Source organism: Micropterus dolomieu, linkage group LG17 (assembly GCF_021292245.1).
Source record: "Micropterus dolomieu isolate WLL.071019.BEF.003 ecotype Adirondacks linkage group LG17, ASM2129224v1, whole genome shotgun sequence".
NCBI classification, from domain to species: Eukaryota; Metazoa; Chordata; class Actinopteri; order Centrarchiformes; family Centrarchidae; genus Micropterus; species Micropterus dolomieu.
Window position 1 is genome coordinate 30296531 of NC_060166.1, and position 20659 is coordinate 30317189.

Here is a 20659-nt window from a genome sequence, read left to right on the forward strand (position 1 = left end):
ACATAGAGGGCGTGTATTGACAAGGACCTCTTTATTCTCTTACTTACTGGCTTATTCATTGAACTGTCTTTTCCATGAGTCTCATTCTGGGGTTTTCATGCCTATTATTTTCTACACTGTTGGTTGAAGGGTGTGTGAATATGCAGCAGCAGCCCTCTGGATCACTGCTCCGTCATCCTGCAGATGTGACGTGCCCAAGAAACTGATTTCATCCATGCCCCAAAAGGCTGCTTGTGTCTTAAATGTATAATAATTAAAATAACGTCCAGCTCAATCACGGCCCTGCCTCTCAGACTTGGCCCATCACACTGGTGCAAAGGGATATTTGCACCGGATAATTGTGGTGGCTGACTCTGGCTCTTCCCAAGGGCTAGGAGAGGGTGGGGGGTGTGCAGTGTGAGCTGATTTAATCTTTTGTCGGGTAGGTGAGCTGCACAAGGTCCCTTTTTCCCCCTTGAGGCTTTTTCTGACACTTGTCCTATTCAGCCCTACTCAACAGTGGGTGCTGGGACTGACAGCGCCGCTCAGGTCCTGGTCTCCAAGGGACTGTGCTGCATCGATCACAGTCCAGCTCACTGACTGGACCACTACAGCTGCAGAGGCGATGTACCGAGCTGGAGGAGGAGATGATGGGGGAGGAGGGGATATGAGAGAAGGAGAAAGGTCTGACACATGTCCACATCATCTATCAGGACTTTTCTGTCATCTAGGTGGATGGAGAAACTTTTACTGAATTGGCTGAACTTTGAATCATGTGTGGACACCAACAGCCACATAATGTACTGTATATTCAACAGTATTAGTTTGATATGAGTTTTCCATCACTAGTGGTCTTAAAGCTGGTGAATACCCCTCAAAATTGCAGTACAATTATTTTATAAAAATAACTTTGAATTAAAATAAAATTAATGTTAAAATAAATAAAAAATGTGGGTGCCTAAAGCATTTTGTTTTTCAATTGACCCAGAATTCCTATCAACTCTGTCCTTTCCCTTCCTTAATGGTTTAATACTTCATGTAAATAATGTTTGGACCATTTCTCTGCTTTTCTTTGGCTGCATTTGTTCTGCATTTCCTTGTTTGTTGTCAAATATAGATCATTTCCACTAATTACATTAATTTTGTGAAGGATTCAACTCTCTGTAAGACAAAGCAGTATAGAGGGACATGAGGGTTTATTCAGTATTGGTGATCAGTACATTTCAGAAGGTGTGCTGCTTTCATACTTCTCTTCAGACACCATGCTTGCAGTACGCGAGGTTGGCGCCAGTTGCCGTGAGACTCCCCTCGCTAACCTCTCCCCTGGCCATCATCAATCATGTGACACAAGCAATGAAATCAAGTGGCTCGGTTGCCATCAGTGGGCATCCCTGCATTTACATGACAATTCAAAGGGACCTCCCTGCTAGCAGATGTATGTCACAATCACTATGCTTGTGTTTATATGATTTTATTGCCTGATGAAGGAGTGGTGGTTATATAGCCCAGAAACCCCAATTCAATAGTGCAGCCTTTTGACCATTAGATTTAGATTACTGGCCAATCTACTATTCAGGTATTCAGATTGTTTAGACAGGATTTAATCAATGAAACCAAGTAATTTGTTTATGATAATGTGTCATCTTTTAGGTGACTACCCAGCACCACGTGCAGTTCTGACGGGTCATGACCAGGAAGTTGTGTGTGTGTCAGTATGCGCAGAGCTGGGCCTGGTCATCAGCGGGGCCAAAGGTCAGTGGACTTTTCTCTCTTCCATGTCAGGAATCTATCTCTGAGAATGCTCTGTACTACTGTAGAAATCACATTGCCTCAATTTATAAATTTGTATTTTTGTCTGTGCATGGTTCGGCAGAGGGTCCATGTCTAGTTCACACCATCACAGGAGACCTGCTACGGGCTCTGGAGGGGCCAGACCATTATAAGTGCCCACGGGTCATCTCAGTGTCCAGCGAGGGCCACTGCATCATCTACTACGAGCGGGGCAGGTTCTGCAACTTCAGCATTAATGGAAAACTGCTGGCACAGATGGAAGTCAATGATTCCACCAGGGTAAGCTGAATTTTGGTAACCAATATACATATACAAGAGATGTGGATGTATCCTTGTTCATCTGCAGTCTGACCTACTTAAAAGATTGAAATCTTCCAATACTGGGTCATTTTGCTTAAGTATTGCATATCCAGTGATTGCTTGTGTTTTCTATTTGGATAAGATGGTGATGTGCTACAGGATGTTAACTGATGGTTGCCTAAAAAGGTAACGCAAGTAAAAAAAAACAAACAAAAAAGGGTTGTCAGTGTTGTCAAAAAGGCCATCAAGGGATTCAGTAAACAAAGAGATCTGACTGACAGTATATTTGTGTATTAAGTACTCTACATGGCCCGGATCATAGTATACAATCCGTAACAGGAGAAGTTTAAGTTGTCTCTCTCAGCTTGAGATATAAATGTCATATAATTGTATGAATAGTCTTAAATGTGAAAGCAGTAATACTATATAATACTTTTACATGCTACAGCAAGAAGGCTATCCCCAGAAGGAGACAATAACCGTCAAGTTACAAGTGACCGATTGAACCCCCCTCTCTCTCTCCCTACTGTAGGCTATTCTCCTAAGCAGTGATGGCCACAACCTGGTAACAGGTGGGGACAACGGTGTGGTGGAGGTGTGGCAGGCCTGTGACTTCAAACAGCTCTACATCTACCCTGGCTGTGATGCTGGCATCCGAGCCATGGACCTATCACACGATCAAAGGTCAGAGCAGGCAGCTGTTTGGTAGCAATGTTGGAGGCCACAGATAGAAGAGACAATGTAAACAGAAAGTCATCTTAATGAACTGTCTCCCACTCATTATAAACATTTACTGTTTTAATAATATCATCTGATGAGGTGAATCCAGGAAATGTGCATCAACCCTTATTGATTTCCAACAATGATACCAGTCACAAAGGAGATGGTGATAAAGAGAAGTAATAATAATAAGAGTACTAATTTTCACGTATGATTAGGAGACAGTCCATGATGTTGGCTCTGCTTGGCTTTACAGAATCATGGTGTGTTTATGTGCTTGTGTTGTCTGCGTGGGCTTGTTCAGTGAATCCATGTTTGTGTGCACATGTGATGTTCCCACATCTTCAGTACTGCACTATGTATGGAGGCTTAAGTAAATAGCCTTGTGTTGCCTGTGTTTCACGGTTGTCACTGTGCATTTTAGTTGTGCGTTACCTTCGAATAGAACCTGCAGTTGCCATAGAGAAAATTACCGAGGTATCTTCTGTGAATGCACTTATTTTGAATAAATAGACAACAGCGAGCACACGCATACTGCACAAATCTATTGGCAGGTCAGCCGCATATAAAAACATGCGGTTGACAACGTTGAGCTATCCAAATTTTACATTCTGCAAGATTCGTCAGGAGTCATAATGGGGGCCTGGATGGCGGCGCAGAGGTGACAGTATTCACTCTGGGGCTATACGCCTGATGACTGCCAGGGTCACATGATGACAAGAGAAGTTAGAGAATCTGAACATTCAAGTAGCATTTTACAGCCACAGGCAAATCCCCCTCAGCACTCCAGCCCAAAACAGAGGCCTGGTTCTTAAATAAACTCTGCACCAACCTGACCAACTGCACAACCTGTTAATGTAAGCATAGGAGGGTTAGATAAAGAACATAAACATTTTTTCATTTAGTTTTAGTGTAAACACAACTATAAAGTAGCAGTCACATCATCTGGAACTAAAAATACTGAAATTAAGGACTGCATGCTATTTTTCGCATTTTTTAACCTGGCCCCTATTTTCCCATGTTTTCTGTGTCTAATTGTGGCAGTTTTGAGCAAGCGTGCTGCAGTTGGCAGCAGCAGAACAGGGTAATAACAATCCTTGCCGGGCAATTATGGCCCATCAAAGTATGTCCACTTTTGCCACTGACAGGCTCAGATTGTTATTATGTCTGACAATGTTATGGAAAGGATCCCTACAGAGATAGACCTTTTTTATAAAAGAGTAAGATCCTTTTGGTCAAAGCCACCACTTCCTTGACAAAAATAGTAATTTTACCTCTTCAGTGTTTTTAACCTTTTAAAACACCAAAGTCACACAATAACACAACCGACCAAGTCAGCGGTAGACCAACAACGTGTTCTGCAAGGTAAAATTACTGTTTTTATCAGTGGAGACTGGTTTACATTGAATTAGGCTGCATTTGTTGCTGACTGCAGCAGTTCGCTCAATACTAGACCAAGTTCAAAAAATGTTGTCCCAATTAGGCACAGACACATTAGGTAACAAGTGAGCCCTGCTCCGCAACTCCATTAGCAGAGGGGAATTCTGCTGCAGCTCTGTTCATTGTGCTTGAGCATTTAAGCCCTTAGGGTGTAGCAGTATAAGACGAACCTATGAAATCCGCTGCTTCTCTTACATACCAACCAGCCATGGACACAAGAGCAAAGGGGTTGCAAAAGAAACTTGGACTCGATCTACTTGAGTTGTCGGTGGAATCCCACAATTTACTGTCACAGCCCCTCTTGTGCTCCTTTCATTCACCACTACAGCCATTTTAACAAACTGTTATGCATAGAAATCTTCAACAATGAACATTACATTATACATAAGAGCATAAAACAACCAATGTTGCGATTAAATGTGGGTTTAGTTTAATTGTAGTTTACATTATACTAAAATGTATAATCTGTCTGTCTATAATCTGTATTTTACTTTTTCATGGTTTTGATGCTCTATAGGACATTGATCACAGGCATGGTTTCTGGCAGTATCGTGGCATTTAACATCGATTTCAACCGATGGCACTACGAGCATCAAAACAGGTACTGAGGAGAGACCATGCAGCAGGAGACAAGTGGAAGGTTAAGAGAAACACCTACTAATCAGTGACCGAGCTTTGCTGCAGAGCCACAGAGCATGGAGGAGATCTAGTGGGCAGGAGATCATCATCATGGTGACGCTAACAAAGAACACGTTGTGCTTACAGGTGTTTATCGGCCTCTAAGGTGACCTTGTTGCTATTCGTCGGTCACTGAACAATCTGGACACATTTTCTGTTGGTTTTCATGTCTTACCTGAGCACCAGCTGATGCATTTCCCCAACTGAGTCAGGCAGGTCTGTTATGGGCAAGGAGAGACTGAGATCGACTTAAGTTAATAAAACACACTTAATGTAAGCTTTTAAGTTCTTGTTTCAATCTGTGAAAATGCAAAACAAAATGAATCCTTTGTTAGGAACATTTATACAACATTTGTATGGCAGATACATATCTCACTTGGAACACTTTTCTAGGTTTAAAAAGTTAACCTGTAAATATGGACTGTGTAAAGTGTTTCTCTGTTGTAAAGGCTGAGATAAAGATCTAAATGCTGTTAGACTAGCCACCATATTACCAACATTTCCATCATGCGAGCCCATATATAAATGTTCAAAATGTCTTCACAGCACTTCAGATATTAGTTGGTTAGCAATACATGTATATGACCATTGTTTGCTCATTGTTATTAAACAGTGGTCAAATGTTTGTGTAGGTGAAAAGACAATGTTCATTGTTACTTTGTTGTGTTTGACTGTCTATATGGAAGAAAAGTCAAATTCAGTGTGATCTTAGTCCTTTGTGAAATATTTGTTTTTGATCATGACAACAAAAAGAGAATAATACATTGAGGACACTTGTTTGATTGCAAATAATTAAAATTACTCACTTAAATGATTCAAGTGAGACATTTGGAACAGTAGTTTTTTTTTTTTTTTTTTTTTGGTCATTTCAGTTTCTTACAAAAACATATCCAGATGATTAAATACCAGATTTGTTGGATAGTATCTTATGACTGTTAAAGTGTGTGTGGTAAAGCTGTAAGACACTTTTTTTGTAAAAAGGTAGTGTCATTTTAAAGACATTGTACAATTGTTGGCACTGCAAACAATGTTTTGTCTCAGTGTTTTTTAGTTTTGCACAAAATGTTTGCTCGTCCATTTTCAAATCTGAATTCACAAACACCATGCATTGGTAAGCAATATTATGACTTGGTTGCTGAAAAGATCTGAGGAAGGTTTTCAAAGGTTTGCTTTGTGAAAAAGTCTGTTGCTGTGAGTTGACAATTTAAAAAATATGCAAATAGATTTTAAGTTTGCATTCTGATTTTTTGAGTGGTGCTACAAGACACCACCCTACCCAAAGCGTAGGTTTTGCATGCTAAGAGCTACTGAAGGCATTGGGTTTACTTTGCTGTGAAATCATTTTCATTATTGTGACTTTAGAATTAGTTTGACAAAAATAAATTTGTTGATATGTTGGAATTAAGCAGTGAATTTTATTTCATGTAATATATTTTAAGGATGTTATGATTTATATATTTCAGTTATCTTGCCAATTGTTTTTGCATACACTTGGGAAGCGTTAAGATATGTTTGAAGTTTGTGATTATATTAAAATTACTAAATTCAGCTGCTTTCATTATTTTTGTTTTTAATAAAATTGCATAAATATACCAGTGTCAGGAGTATTTCTTGTTGATAATTTACTCGTGTGTAGACAGTTTCCAAAAAAATTCATGCATGTATTAATGCAATCAAAAATAAAGTATTTAAAACTAGCTCAGTAAAGGCATGCTGGATGTAATGAATAAAGGTGGAGTTTTATGGAACATATAAGCTTGTGTTTGCTTCTACTGCCACCTGCTGTCTGAATTTTTTGCTGCAGAGTTAGTGGGTCCACTGCAAGTTGTCTTGCAAAAACCAACTGACTTATGGAGAGAAGTTGTGGACTCACAAATTAATTAAATCATTTTATTCCCATGTTTGGTTTCTTTGAAGAGTACATTGTTGGAAGTCTACTTTTTAACCATAACAGATTTTTTTTCTTATGAAGTGTATTACTGTTTTTTGTTCTCATTTAGATTGTTTTATAACGTCCTTACATGAATGGAATATGGATGAATATAATACAGGATTCACATTCTCATTCTGTTTCCATATAACACTGACATTCCCAGTTGTCTTTGCGTACTATCTTGTCAAACTATAAACATTACATATTTTTCAGATGATGAAAAACAGTCTTGAAAGCGAATACATTCCCAAAAAGTCACCATCACAACTTGCTTTCCTTGTGCTTTTTGGTCCACTCCCTTCTAGTCAAAAACGTAAAAGCCCTTTTACAACAAAGTCAGTGGTGTAATGTTACATTTCAGTTACAATACGTATATACACAAGTCTTAACTAAGCTGTGGTATGAGTATAGTCTGCAAGTGATCTGCATACACCAAGACAGCATGTACAGTGACATAACAGGAGAAGACCAGAACAACTGATTTAGGATGCATATTAGCACACATGCAGGTTACAGTCTCTAATGAAGGAAAGAGGACATTCACATTCATTAATATTTGGTATATGGTGAACTAATGTATGAAGTGGTCAGAGGACATACTGTACATACAGTCTAATGAGCCAGACTTCTTATTCGTGTTGTTTGATCTGATTAAAATAAGTCCAAAAGTACTGACTGAATGAACAAATATGAAAATAATAATGGGATTTTACTGGAAGCACTGTTGTGTTTACCAACTTGTTCCTTATTTCAGTATGTGATAAGGAGCTAATTGCCCCCGTCTGATAGAGAAGTGTGTCAGCTTGATGTCAATAACACCTGCAACGGATACATTTTCACTCATTCCCGCATTTCAAAGGACACATTTAAAACCACTGTGGTCATTGGGCAGTACACCTAATTGCACTTAAATCCACATATGCCAAGGCAAGGCTTTAAACATGCACTTACTACCAACTACATAGCACTGACATTCATCTGGACCACAACTGAATTACAACCACTCTCACAGACATGTAACAAAATTACTGTTTCAATAAATCATCCTCAGCCACGCAGGTTAGCTGGACAATCTACAGTCAAACGTCAGCTCCCTCAATTCTCTTAAAGAAGTCAGCTACTGGGTGTCAGAGCAAAGAAAATCCGTTCGGTACAGATAATTCTTATGGTACAATATAGCAGCATGTGCTTTAAGTTTCTTAAGTCCTTTTAAACAGTTTAAAAGTGTATGCACCAGAACCTTAAGTACCACAGCAGAGTAATCTACATGTCATACAGTACAGCAGAAAGGTGACTGTTGCTGTTGTATTACATTATTAACAAGTGTTTGTATTTAAATTAGTATGATAAGTGATGTACTGAACATGTTAGATCAAAAATCATGTTATTTAATATTTAGAGGCTAAGGTTTCAATGTTTTGAATTTACACTTTCCATTAAAAAGCTAAGTGCTTCATGAAGCAGGTTGTCTTTCCTGCAGAAAACAACATAAACCAGAAGAGGGCTCTAGAATACTGCAATGAACCAGTGCTTGCTTAAACAGATTGGTGGCTGTATTAAAGAAAAAAGTAAAATATTCAAAATTGTTGCATGCTGTTAAGGTGTATTCCTTAATACAGAGACTAACGTGTCCCTTACAACTAATTTTGTAGTTAAAAAAAATAAAATAGGTGTAAATTTAAGTATGCAGTCTGTGAATGTCCAAGTCAGCAGACTGAACCCAAAGCTGGGTCTTTTCGTTTTGCACTCCACACTCTCCTACTTTTCCATGGAAGGTGGACGGTGCCATGGCCTCAGGAAGGCTGTTAGAAGGGAGAGATGGGTGAATGGACAGTTTCAGCCGAACTTGGAGAACAGGCCTCAGACTCAGAGGTGAACCCAGCGGGGGAGAGGCCAGGGTTGACACTGTGGGAGGCGCCTGCACCAATACTGTGTGGGAGGTGGGAAGCAAGCTTCACATCCTGGTGGCGTCTTCGTCGGAGAACTTGCTTCTCCTTATCAAGTGCCGTGGTCTGAGAGAGGGTGACATAGCAGCTACCGTTAGGTTCTCCCCAAGATCACAGAGATGAGAAGTGGCATCCACTCAACCACCAGTGACATACTTTGTAAATGTTAATGCGCTAATTTAAGCATGCAGTTGTATTTGAAAAGCTGCAATTGCCTCACTGCTGTTTGCCTTAGAGTATAACTTCTTGGGACAGAAAGTTTAACTTCATCTTGTGACACACACTATTGTAGCACTCAACAAAACCAGAAAAAGCAACAACAGGCAATAAGAACTGCCAACGACGTGTGTGACATCGTTGTCTGCAACAGCACTTCTGACAAAGAATCAAAAATGCATTCAGCTCATGAAACTACATCTAGTTGCTCAATACATTACATGAACCCTAAAATGCAGTTTTACAACAGATGCATAGCTTTTCTAGGCAGAATAGGTAAATTGAAAAACTGCACGACCAGGCGAGACAGCCACAGCACTAGTGAGATGGAAGAACGTGATAAAGTGATGGATCTGGTGAGGTAAAGGGTGAGGTGTGAAAAGGGCTCTGTTGAGGAGCAATGGGTCAAACCTTTTGGGGATGGGAAATGGAGACTGCCAGCACTTTGCCATGGAAGCACTGCATATTAGCACTATGCTCTGTGTCAACAGACTGCATAAAATAAGTGGACGTAGCCACCATGACATCACTCATGGAGGACTGTTTTGAAGCCTTGAGGTTGGCATTTTGACTGTCATCATCTTGGGTTTTTGGAACCAGAAGTGACCATATTTAGACAAGAGGGTAGAGCTGGGGATTGATACGCATTGCTAGGCCTGACAGGTTGCCATGATAGCAACTTGTCAATAACAAGGTAGCCGCGCCCTAAAGCATACCCCGCTTTATCATGTATTTTACTCTAAATGAGAACATAATTTACTAAATGAACATCATGCTATATCAAAGAAGGCTTGAAACAAGTGATTGAGACCATAAAGTTATTAGGAAAGTGTTTACTGAGGTAAATCAAGTGAGAAGTTGGGTCATTTTGTCATAGACTCCTATAGACTTAGACTATAGGCTTTCTTGTATACAAACACTACTGGATGCGCGCGCAGCCAGGGGGGGCAAAATCGCTTTGGTAGTCTGTCAGAAGACTGTAGTCAACCACAAATCAATGTAGATTACTCATCATTTGTAAATTCCTGTTGACTCAATAATAAACTGCCATTTCAGAGTTGGATCTGTTTGTGTTTCATTTCGCATATTAATATAACATGCGTGACTGCGCTGCATGTCAGCAACACCGGACCTAATGTTGTTGAAATCAGCTGCTAGCCAGAAAGCTAAAGGAAGAATGGGGAACGATGGAGAGAGGCGTTTTTCCAAAGCTGTAAGTACTGCCATTTGGCCTAGCTGTGTCTCACACAGAGGTGCAAAGAACACTGGGTGCTTCTCAAGTCTCTTAATTGCATCCACATTTCCCTCACTTGCATCTTCTCTTTGCGTCTTAGTCCCGCCCACCAGGGATTCGTGGAGAGACGCAAGGAATCCAAGATAGGAGAGAAGGGACAAGGAAATATGTTTCTAGAGACATGAGACGTCCTTTCCTCCAGCGTCATAACCTGTAACGTTGGCAGTGGGCAGAATATTATGACACCACTTGTTTTGTATTCTTCCGGCTTGTGTGCAGCAGCTGTGGACAGTCTCCGTCCCCAGATTCGTCACACATTTACAAACATATTCTTGGCTAGTTTCAAGTCTCATCTCTAATCTACATCATGATTGTATAAGTGAGCACTACATTATGGCCACATACAAAAAAATTTAAGATAATATTCGTGAGATCGCGTCAAGCGGGATTCGAACTCACTCACTCAGCGCAATAAATAACACCTGTTAGTGGTCTGCCATTTACCTATGAGCTAACCACACATTCACCAATCTATGACTTCTAGTCACGTTTTGATTAAGTATGTCAGCATCCAGGTAACATTTGTTTGGGGCTGATCTAAAACAACTGGTTACCTTGAGCGATCTTACTAAATACCCGAACGTGTTTATCAAGGGGTTTTTCCTCAAGGCTACAGCAACATTGACCACTACATTACAGCCATTTACACACTATAACGCAGGAAAACTAATCTAACTCCGACAATACTGTCAACATACATGAAATTATAGTCAAGACTGACCCACAGGAAGAATACAAAACAAGTGGTGTCATAATATTCTGCCCACTGCCAACGTTGTATGTTTCGTAAAGGTCATACTCATTGCTGATGTTAAGAATACGCGATTATTTAAAATATCGGGAGGGACCTTTTAATTATTTTTAAATAGCCTATATCCATAGCCCTATATGACAGCAGTTCTGAGAGGCTGCGGTGTTTTCAGTTTAGCTGGTTGTTGACTCCTCAGGTTAATTATTGTTCCAGTAAAGTAGATTCATTTCTAAAATGCGCTGCTGAACAGGCTTCCCGTCACTTTTAAGGATGGGGTGCGGTGGTTGAAAGCAATTGTAACGTAACAAGTAATGTGACTATTTACTTTTAATACCCAGTAATAAGTAATATTATTACTTTTAAAATGAGTAATAAGTAAAAAGTAACTTATTACAATTTCTGAGTAATTTGCCCAACACTGCTGCTAGATATGCCACTTAAACTGATACGCTGTGAAGTCAAGAGTGCTTCTTTCTGCCCGCGAGATGCGCGCACATCTGTGATGACATTGCACAGAAACCCGTCTGTATAATTTGACTTCTTTTTGCCACCACTGAGTCGCCCCCTGCTGGCCATGAGAAAGAATGCAGGTTTAAAGCACTTCCGCATTGGCTTCAGTTGTCAGACCTGGAGGCTACGTCCACTTATTTTATACAGTCCATGGCTGTGTCATACCTTATCCAGTACAATCCTGGATGCTGATAGTGGTCCAAAGACCCTGACCTCTGGATGGTAAAGTCCTGGTCCAGCTGAGCAGAGAGAGATGAGCGCAACTCAGAGGATCACCTTAAACTCATAGATTTCACTGACCTGAACAGCATTAGGATGCACAACTCTAAACTTCTGTTGTAACTGCTGTGATTAGAAGGAAAAAAACTGGCAGAAAAATGTCATGTCACTGTCAACTGACATTCTGTGAACTGTCAGTTACCAAATGGAAATTTTTATCTGAGTGCTTGGCTTACCTGCAAAGAAAATAAAAAGGCTAGATACCAGAAATGTCGAGGAATGCAACAGATTCTTCACCCCATCAATGGCAAGTAGAAAGAGATAAGCAGTTTGACTTCTACAATGTTATTAATCTTTCTGCCAAATGTACAAATCCAGCTCAGCTTTGAAACAATTCAAGAAACATATCTATCATCACCTCATTGTAGTATAACCCAACTATGTTATTTATAATATCTCCTAACAGTGCTGACAGTCCACCTAAAAAGAGGATGAGAGGCCAGAGCACACACACAGGAAGACCTGGTAGCAAGAAGCAGATGGATGAACGGATGTGTGCTGTACATAGAAAAGTAGCCACTAATTTATAAATTAGCATGGATGATGGATTTATTGCCTGCTTTTCAATAGCAGACAATGATAGCTTCAACTTAAAACAAATGCATTTTAATGACATCCAAAGGATAAAGATAAAAAGCTCTTGCAAACTCAAGCAGCGGACGCATATGAGGAACATTGTCATTCAAAAATCAAAACTGCAGGCGTTTTCAATTTTGAATATTATTCAAAAGCATCATCGCTAAAGCACATTCATAAGAAGAGAAAAAAAGTTATCTACTGATGCAGAGTTGCATGCAGTATCAGTGTGTGGAGATCAGTGCTTACTGTAATGACTGAAACTCCTGCTGTGGTACTGTTGAGCTTGGGCCCGCAGTTGAAGTGCTTCTTGATCTTCCCAGCCACAGACAGCTGGTGCTCTTTCTCTGACACACCATCATCCTGGAAAATACAGAGAACAAAGCTTCAGAAACTCTCCCCGCTGCCGTATCACATTCCATATTATTTTTTACCAGTACTAGTATGTATAGATGGGGGACTATGGGGGAGCTCCATACTAAGACACATCATGTTGTTTTTTTTCCTTTAATTTTTCCTCATCTGTAAATAGGTGATTCTGAAAAAAAGACTGACTTCAAAATGCTGAGCTTACATTGACCCAGGGGTGAACGAGCACCTGCACAGCTGTGTATCTCTGATCCGCCTCTACCTGCAGCATCTCAGTGATCAGAGCCTAAAGAAAGAGGGTATCCAGTATAGTAATGAGACACCACAGCAACATATCACTGACAGATTCTAGTGTTTCACATGGAGCATAATTGCAGATGAGGACAGTATTTCCAGACACAAACCTTGGCAGTGTCAGATACATTGTCCCAGTATGGTGCGGGGAAATCAAGCGGGGCCCTCAAAATCTGTTCCAAGAGTGCCTCTTGGTCATCACCACTGCTGTAGAAATTACAACAGGTTTTTTACAAAGCTCAAGAAGTTCCACATAGTATATAATGTGATGGCAAACCATTAGGGCTACAACTAATGATTATTTTCATTATCAATTAATCTGTTGATTTTTTCTCGATTAGTTGTTAGCTCCAAACTGTGAAAGATGTCGATAAGTGTTTCCCAAATGTCTTCTTTTATCCACAGCCCAAATATATTCAGTTTACTGTCATAGAAGAGCAAAGAAACCAGAACATATTCACAAGGTGAACCAGAGAACTTCAAAAAAAGGACTCTTATTTAAATGACATCAATCAACATGTCTATGGTATGCAACAATTGGTCAACAAATCATTTATTTGTCAATTATTAAATTAATCGCCAGCTTTTTAAATAATCAATTAATTTAATAATTGACAAATGATTTGTTGACCAATTGTTGCATACCATAGACATGTTGATTGATGTCATTTAAATAATTAAACAGACTGACATGGTTAAAGCATCATACTTAAAGAGTACCTCCTGATACAGGTACACATACCCACGGAAAGGAGGAAATCCACACAGCAATATGTATGTGATGACACCCGCTGCCCAAATGTCAACTTTGAGGCCATACCTGTCATTGAAGAGGAAAACACCAGGCATCAGAGAGACTCTGCTCAGACATCTGCTATAATAGTGCACAAAATTAACAAATTTGATTGGAATAACTAATGTTTAATCAGATAATGTAAATCCTGACTCACCCCGTCTCAGAGACTATCTCTGGTGCTACATAGGTGGGCGTTCCACACACAGTATAGAGTGGCCCATTGACGATGGTAGCCAAGCCAAAGTCACCTAGCTTTAGAGATTTACTACCATCGTGGTGTTCATACACCTGTGTAACACACACAATAAGGGACAGTGAGAACTTGCCAGCAAACAAGGTCACTACACTACATGCACAATTATTAGGCACATTTTATTCCTTAGGATTAATTTTATCGTTGAACAAACAATGATCTCAGTCAATCCAAAATATAATTGAATGTCAAACCTGAATGTTTAATTAAGGAAATGTGAGTTTTGTCTTGCTCAGGAGAATATGTGTAAGTGTGCAGAATTGTTAGGCAACTAAATAACCACAATATTTTCATAAAAATCAAATTACTACAAAATTCTTTTTATTTTATTTTATTTTTTTTTAAGAGAAAGTGTAACACAGAATGACTAAAATATTTAGTCCTTTTTTAATAACTGCCATTAGCCTTCCATCCATGGAGTCTGTCAGTTTCTTGATCTGTTGATCCGATCAACTTTCACTGAATCAGCAATTACAGCCTCCAAAATGCTCTTCAAAAAGGTGGATTGCCTTCCCTGATTGTAAATCTGATTATTGAGAAAGGCCCACAAGTTCTCAATAGGATTCAAGTCAGGTGAGGAACGGGGCCAGGTGATTATTTGGGCATCTTTAAGGCCCTTGCTGGATAGCCAAGCAGTAGAGTACTTGGATGCATTTGATGGATCATTGTCCTGCATAAAGATCATGGCCTTCTTGAATGCTAAGGATTTCTTCCTGTACCACTGCTTGAATAAAGTATCTTCCAGAAATTGGCAGTAGGTTTGGGAATTGAGTTTTAGTACATCTTCAACCCGAAAAGGTCCAACCATCTCATCTTTAATGATAAATGATAGCAGCACATAACAAGTGGTGCCGTGTCCATCAGTGATCCAGCCAAGGGCACATCCATCTGGTCCATTAAGAGTCACTCATTTCATCTGTCCATAAAACCTTTGAAAAACCTGTCTTCAGGTATTTCTTTGCCCAATTTTGACGCTTCAACATGAGAATCCTATTCAGTGGTCATCAGTTTTCAGCCTTCCTGACCCTAGCCATGTCTTTGAGTACTTGGCACCTTGTCCTTCTGTACACTCCAGGTAGGTTGCAGTTATGGAATATGGTGGAGGATAATGGATTCCTGGTAACTTCACGTCTAATTCTACTCAAGTATTTTGCAGTTTGATTGTCCAGTGGTCTTGCCTGAAAAGTTTCGCTATTTGAGTTTTGCATCTGTCTGAATGGCATTTTACAATTTTACCTGAGGTAATGAAGCTGCCTAATAATACTGCACACCTTGATATAAGGGGTCCTTCACTTTCGCAACGCACTCCCTCATTACACAAATACACTGTTTTCGAAAGTACAGTAAAAGAACAGTATTCAAATTAAACTGTAATAAGTGGAAAAAACTGAAAATACTGATGGTCTCTATAGAATAAAATAGGTTTTGATTAAACCATGTGAATTTTATGTAACAAATGGCAAGGCTAAAACAAAGAAAAATGAAGTTGTTCACTTGTATTCAAGGTAAGTGTCTTGTTTTAATCTCAGTCTCTTCTTTTGCTGATGTAAATGAATGTACTGTATTGTGTACTGTCATTTAATTCAGAAAGTCTTCTGTTTCTAACGTAATTTTAGGGTTAACAGATCAAATCTAGATCTAGCTCAGACTTCACAGAGCAGATATTTGAAATGAGTGCAAAATGACCACAGTGAGATAATGGTACAGTAAATACCTTGTGGAGTTGTGTATAGTAGTTTCATTTAATAATTTCATTTATGTATCCTATGTATGTTGCATGCCTTAAAGTTGTTAATTGCAAGTACAAGCTTGTACCTACAATCTTTGGTGAAAAGTGACAAGGAGAACAGGCAAGGGGATAAGAGAACATGGACTTACGAGGACTGAAGATGGGTAGCTTTTATCACAGTCAGTACAGAATTGTTGTAGAGTCATACTTACCAACAGGTTTTCTGGTTTTATGTCTCTGTGGACAATATTGAGACTGTGCAGGTACTTGATGGCACTTGCCAGATTGAACAGCATAGAGCTGGCATCTCGTTCTGTGTACTTGTTAGAAGAGGTGATTGCATCAAAGAGATCGCCCCCCTGGAGAAAGAGTATTTAGGATGTGAAAGAGCACTAGTTGCTAGTTTTAAACTATGTTAAAGGGCTGATGCAGCTAAATGGTTTTGGGGAGTTGACATGAACACCGTATCCGTTAACAGGGATATATTTTTTTAGACTACTATAAAATGTCACAAAACAGACCTCAAGATAAAATAAAAAAATTTTAAAAATTCGGATATAACAAAACATTTCAAAAATTTGTTGATTTTTACCACATCTGAGCTTGTAATTTCTTTGTAAGAATTAACAAATGTTCAGTACCTTAACCAACTCCATTACAAGATAGAGATCACTATGGGTGTCCATTTCCTCAATCAAAAGTACGATGTTGGGATGTTTTACACGCCGAAGGATTGACACTTCACTCTGGATCATGTGCTCCTGGGTAACAAAAAGGAAAATTTATCAAAAGCTAAATTTATAAAAACACTGTAAACTGAAAATAATTATACACATACATATCAACAGAATGCAAGACCCGAGAGTCTCTTTTTCAGTAATTTCAGAGCACTTTTGATAAACTAGTTTTAAAAAAAATCATAACTAGGTTCAACTGATGGTGTTATTTAAACAAGAGAGGGGGAAAAAAAAATCAAGACCCAAGATTTTAAGTCTCAGTGGAGATGGCACCATCTGCTGACCAATGAAGAAAAAGGAAACTGGAATGAGTGTCCAGCACAGAACTCCATCAACATAATAGAACATAAAAGAACTTCTTGACAGTGAATTAGACCTAACTTGTTGGTGTGATAACTGAATGTAGAGGCAGGCTCACCTTTCCCCTGCATTTATCTTTGCTGATGATCTTCAGAGCGTACTCTCTTCCAGTGGATCTCTCCACACACTCGCGAACCACAGCAAAGTTTCCATCTCCTAAAGTCCTCCCCACTTTGTACCTCTCCGTTATGGAGGCAGGGACTGTGGGGTACTCATCCATTGGCTCAGCTGTGGACCAAAACAAAAGATATATAATGTAAAAAGGTATAAATTGTAGTCTATACATTATTTGCAAACAATCTCTTTCCTCCCTATGGTTATGTCTTATGCAATGTCTTGCCTTCACTGCCAGGCCCATCTCCTTCATCCATTGAGCTGCAAACCTTGGTAGAAGCTAAAGACAGTGAAGAGCCACTATGTTGAGATCCCTGAAAAGAGACGAGAACTATGGAGTTAGAAAGACAAATTGATGTACTTGTTTTGCACAAATTTCAGAGAATGCTTTTAAAAATGTGATTACAGCCAGCTTGCAAAAAGCTTATTTTTTCCACTCTGCTAGCCTTCCGTATGCAGTTTGAGATTAGACAGCAATAAACAAAGTGTGATGAAATATTATATTAACCTTTCCACCAGCATAACGACTGGTATGTGGCTCAAAAAGGGATTCAGAGAATATAATATCCTCCACCATAGCCACAATACCAACCCCAGCCAGCCTTATGATTAATTAATGATAGTATCACTGACAATTGGATTTAGCTCCAGAGTCGACTGTGCTATGCAGTCTCGAAACCTGCTTGTCCTCCCCAGATCTATGATAATCACAGTGAAAATGTGCTGCTCCACTACAGATGACGTTTCATTCAAAAGATAGCTCTAAAACTTCATAACACATGTGCAAATACAGCCAGTGTTGATGTAAGGGACATGAAGTTTGGCTGAAAATATGAGCTGATATTTACATCTATACACCTCTTCACACAGACCTGCAATCCCTCAGGCCATCTTTTGTAGATAGCTCAGTAACAAACACTAGCAGTATTTTCTAGTTACATTATTGCAAAAATAAACAGTAAGGTCAAAAATGTATAGCTAGTGGAGACTCATATTTCCTAGGCATACTTCTGAAGGTGAGAAATCATCTATTCCAATAAATAAACTACAACATTTATATTTAATTCCATGTCACAAGAATACTTTGAAATATTATTCACTGATGAAGAGAATTGTTAAACTCCTTCACAACGCCTCTCTGGTATGATGTATGACATCATATAAAATACATTTTGAAGAACTTAGGAACATCAATTTTTATCACCTGTCGTCTTCGGAGGCTAGCTGGACTGGTAGGAGAGGGACTTGGAGACTTTCCAGATCGAGGTGTGGATAGCTGACTGCCTGCTGTGCCATTAGCTGTCAGTACAGCAGAAATGGAAACAATAAGCATAATCATGAAAAGCATAAACCAAAATGTACTTTTAACGTAAACATAGTATACATATATAATCTTATAAAAACACTGTGTGGAGCTTTAGAACAATACACTTGCCTTTGTTTCTTCGTGTCATGACACACTTACCTGAACCAGTGGATGACGGAGACTTGCTCCTGCGGGACATCCCACCACCTCTTGGGGAAGAGCGACCTTGCAAAGAGGGTAGCCGGCCATATGAGGCCGACTTTGCCACCCTGCATTCTATAGAGAAAGAAAAACAAACTAAAAAATGTGCACTACTGCATCATTTTTCCTAAATAATACTAGGGAACCTTATGCCTTTTTCACTGGGTTTTGAATCTGACAATGAGGATCTGTTAGTTTTAGAATAATTTTACTTTTGTAAAAAAGACATTGAAAGAGAGCTCAAAATAACTTATTTGATAATTTGATATTTGTAGTGAGAAAAAGGTGATAGTGTACAAAGTGGCAGCAACAGCTCAAACTGTATATTAATACTGCTTCTAAAATAATTGGCAGAAACAACAGTAGAAAGAATAGATGTATGAGTGTTAGTCCTACGTTCTCATTGAGGGGTCCAAGTTTTGTATATAATAAAAAATACTTAGCCTACCACTTTCATCCAAGTTGAAGTCATCTTGATAACGGAACTTCTCAGGTCCACAGGCAAAGAAAATATCATCTTCCCCAAAAAAGTCCTGAAGGCAGGCGACCTGATGAAGACAGAGGCGTTTCTCTCAGTTTGATGTGTAACATGTACTCTCCCCAGTGATACTGTACATAAGATTAATTCCAAAGAGTACAGTTGTCTTTAAATATCTGACCAAAATAAGTTAAAATAATCTAGAACGCAACCTAAGTGTACAAATTATTTTCCTATCATTGGACAGACCCGTACATCAACACTATCTGTTGCTGTAATCCCTAGCCAGTTTAGGATTGCTCTCAAAAGTAGGGATGCAACTCTGTCAATTATGTTCTCAAATAATCGATTGGTTGTAAGGTCTAGAAAACTGTGAATCAGTGTTTCCCAAAGCCCAAGGTGATGTCCTCAAATGTCTTTTTGTCCACAACCCAAATATATTTAGTTCACTGTCATAGATGAAGGAAACCAGAAAATATTTACAATTGAGAAGCTGAAATCATTGAATTTCGATGTTCTCGTTTTCTTAAAAAAAAAAAAAAAAAAAAAGACTCCAAGCAATTAATTGAATAGTTGACAACTACTCGATTAATCGTTGCAGCTCTCTCAAACGTTAACAGAGCATGTTGCAAGAGATTCAAGAACAACATTTCAGTGTATGAAGGCAATGACCAACACCCACAGAAATAATGTGGATAATAGTCATTCAGTTTTCAGACTGCATACTACCATGGCAACAACAACCTCCATATAAAATATATTGAATAAATTGTGCCCGCTCATGTTTGCAACAATTGTTTATTTTATAAAGAAATTCATATTTCTACATTCAAAGGGATACAGTACAGTTAATTCTATAATACACAGCAAGTATACTATACACAATATACACATTTTTTATATACAGGTGCTGGTCATATAATTAGAATATCAAAAAGTTGATTTATTTCAGTAATTCCATTCAAAAAGTGAAACTTGGATATTATATTCATTCATTACACACATATTTCAAATGTTTATTTCACTTAATTGTGATGATTAAAACTGACAACTAATGAAAATCCCAAATTCAGTATCTCCGAAAATAAGATTACTTAAGACCAATACAAAAAAGGATTTTTAGAAATGTTGGCCAACTGAAAAGTATGAACATGAAAAGTATGAACATGTACAGCACTCAATACTTAGTTGGGGTTCCTTATCAGTCTGTGGCACTGCTCAGGTGTTATGAGAGCCCAGGTTGCTCTGATAGTGGCCTTCAGCTCTTCTGCATTGTTGGGTCTGGCGTATCGCATCTTCCTCTTCACAATACCCCATAGATTTTCTATAGGGTTAAGGTCAGGCGAGTTTGCTGGCCAATTAAGAACAGGGATACCATGGTCCTTAAACCAGGTACTGGTAGCTTTGGCACTGTGTGCAGGTGCCAAGTCCTGTTGGAAAATGAAATCTGCATCTCCATAAAGTTGGTCAGCAGCAGGAAGCATGAAGTGCTCTAAAACTTCCTGGTAGACGGCTGCGTTGACCTTGGACCTCAGAAAACACAGTGGACCAACACCAGCAGATGACATGGCACCCCAAACCATCACTGACTGTGGAAACTTTACACTGG

At 39.1% G+C, this 20659-nt stretch overlaps 2 protein-coding genes across 18 annotated transcripts in view; one reads left to right on the plus strand and one right to left on the minus strand.

Moving 5' to 3' along the window:
• The window catches only part of nbeab (neurobeachin b), a 272282-nt gene extending 265816 nt beyond the window's left edge, over positions 1-6466 (plus strand). For 6 of the 12 annotated variants that reach the window (XM_046073190.1, XM_046073191.1, XM_046073197.1 and 3 more), the window contains 4 exons: positions 1630-1731; positions 1853-2049; positions 2603-2754; positions 4748-6448. In XM_046073190.1, coding sequence (XP_045929146.1) covers positions 1630-1731; positions 1853-2049; positions 2603-2754; positions 4748-4838 — 542 coding nt within the window. In that variant the 3' untranslated portion in view covers positions 4839-6448. Of the gene's footprint in view, positions 1-129; positions 608-1629; positions 1732-1852; positions 2050-2602; positions 2755-4747 lie in introns of those variants that run through there. The other 6 variants (XM_046073193.1, XM_046073194.1, XM_046073199.1 and 3 more) reach the window with 4 other exon arrangements.
• A 318-nt stretch (positions 6467-6784) lies between these two features.
• The window catches only part of dclk1b (doublecortin-like kinase 1b), a 32677-nt gene continuing 18802 nt past the window's right edge, over positions 6785-20659 (minus strand). For 4 of the 6 annotated variants that reach the window (XM_046073209.1, XM_046073213.1, XM_046073211.1 and 1 more), the window contains 13 exons: positions 19021-19120; positions 18531-18647; positions 18270-18364; positions 17292-17379; positions 17010-17179; positions 16496-16615; positions 16067-16213; positions 14027-14160; positions 13819-13896; positions 13187-13283; positions 12988-13068; positions 12663-12776; positions 6785-8853 (listed from right to left, as the gene is read on the minus strand). In XM_046073209.1, the coding sequence (XP_045929165.1) occupies positions 8647-8853; positions 12663-12776; positions 12988-13068; positions 13187-13283; positions 13819-13896; positions 14027-14160; positions 16067-16213; positions 16496-16615; positions 17010-17179; positions 17292-17379; positions 18270-18364; positions 18531-18647; positions 19021-19120 (1548 nt within the window). In that variant the 3' untranslated portion in view covers positions 6785-8646. Of the gene's footprint in view, positions 8854-11723; positions 11798-12662; positions 12777-12987; positions 13069-13186; positions 13284-13818; positions 13897-14026; positions 14161-16066; positions 16214-16495; positions 16616-17009; positions 17180-17291; positions 17380-18269; positions 18365-18530; positions 18648-19020; positions 19121-20659 lie in introns of all 6 variants that reach the window. The other 2 variants (XM_046073214.1, XM_046073212.1) reach the window with 2 other exon arrangements.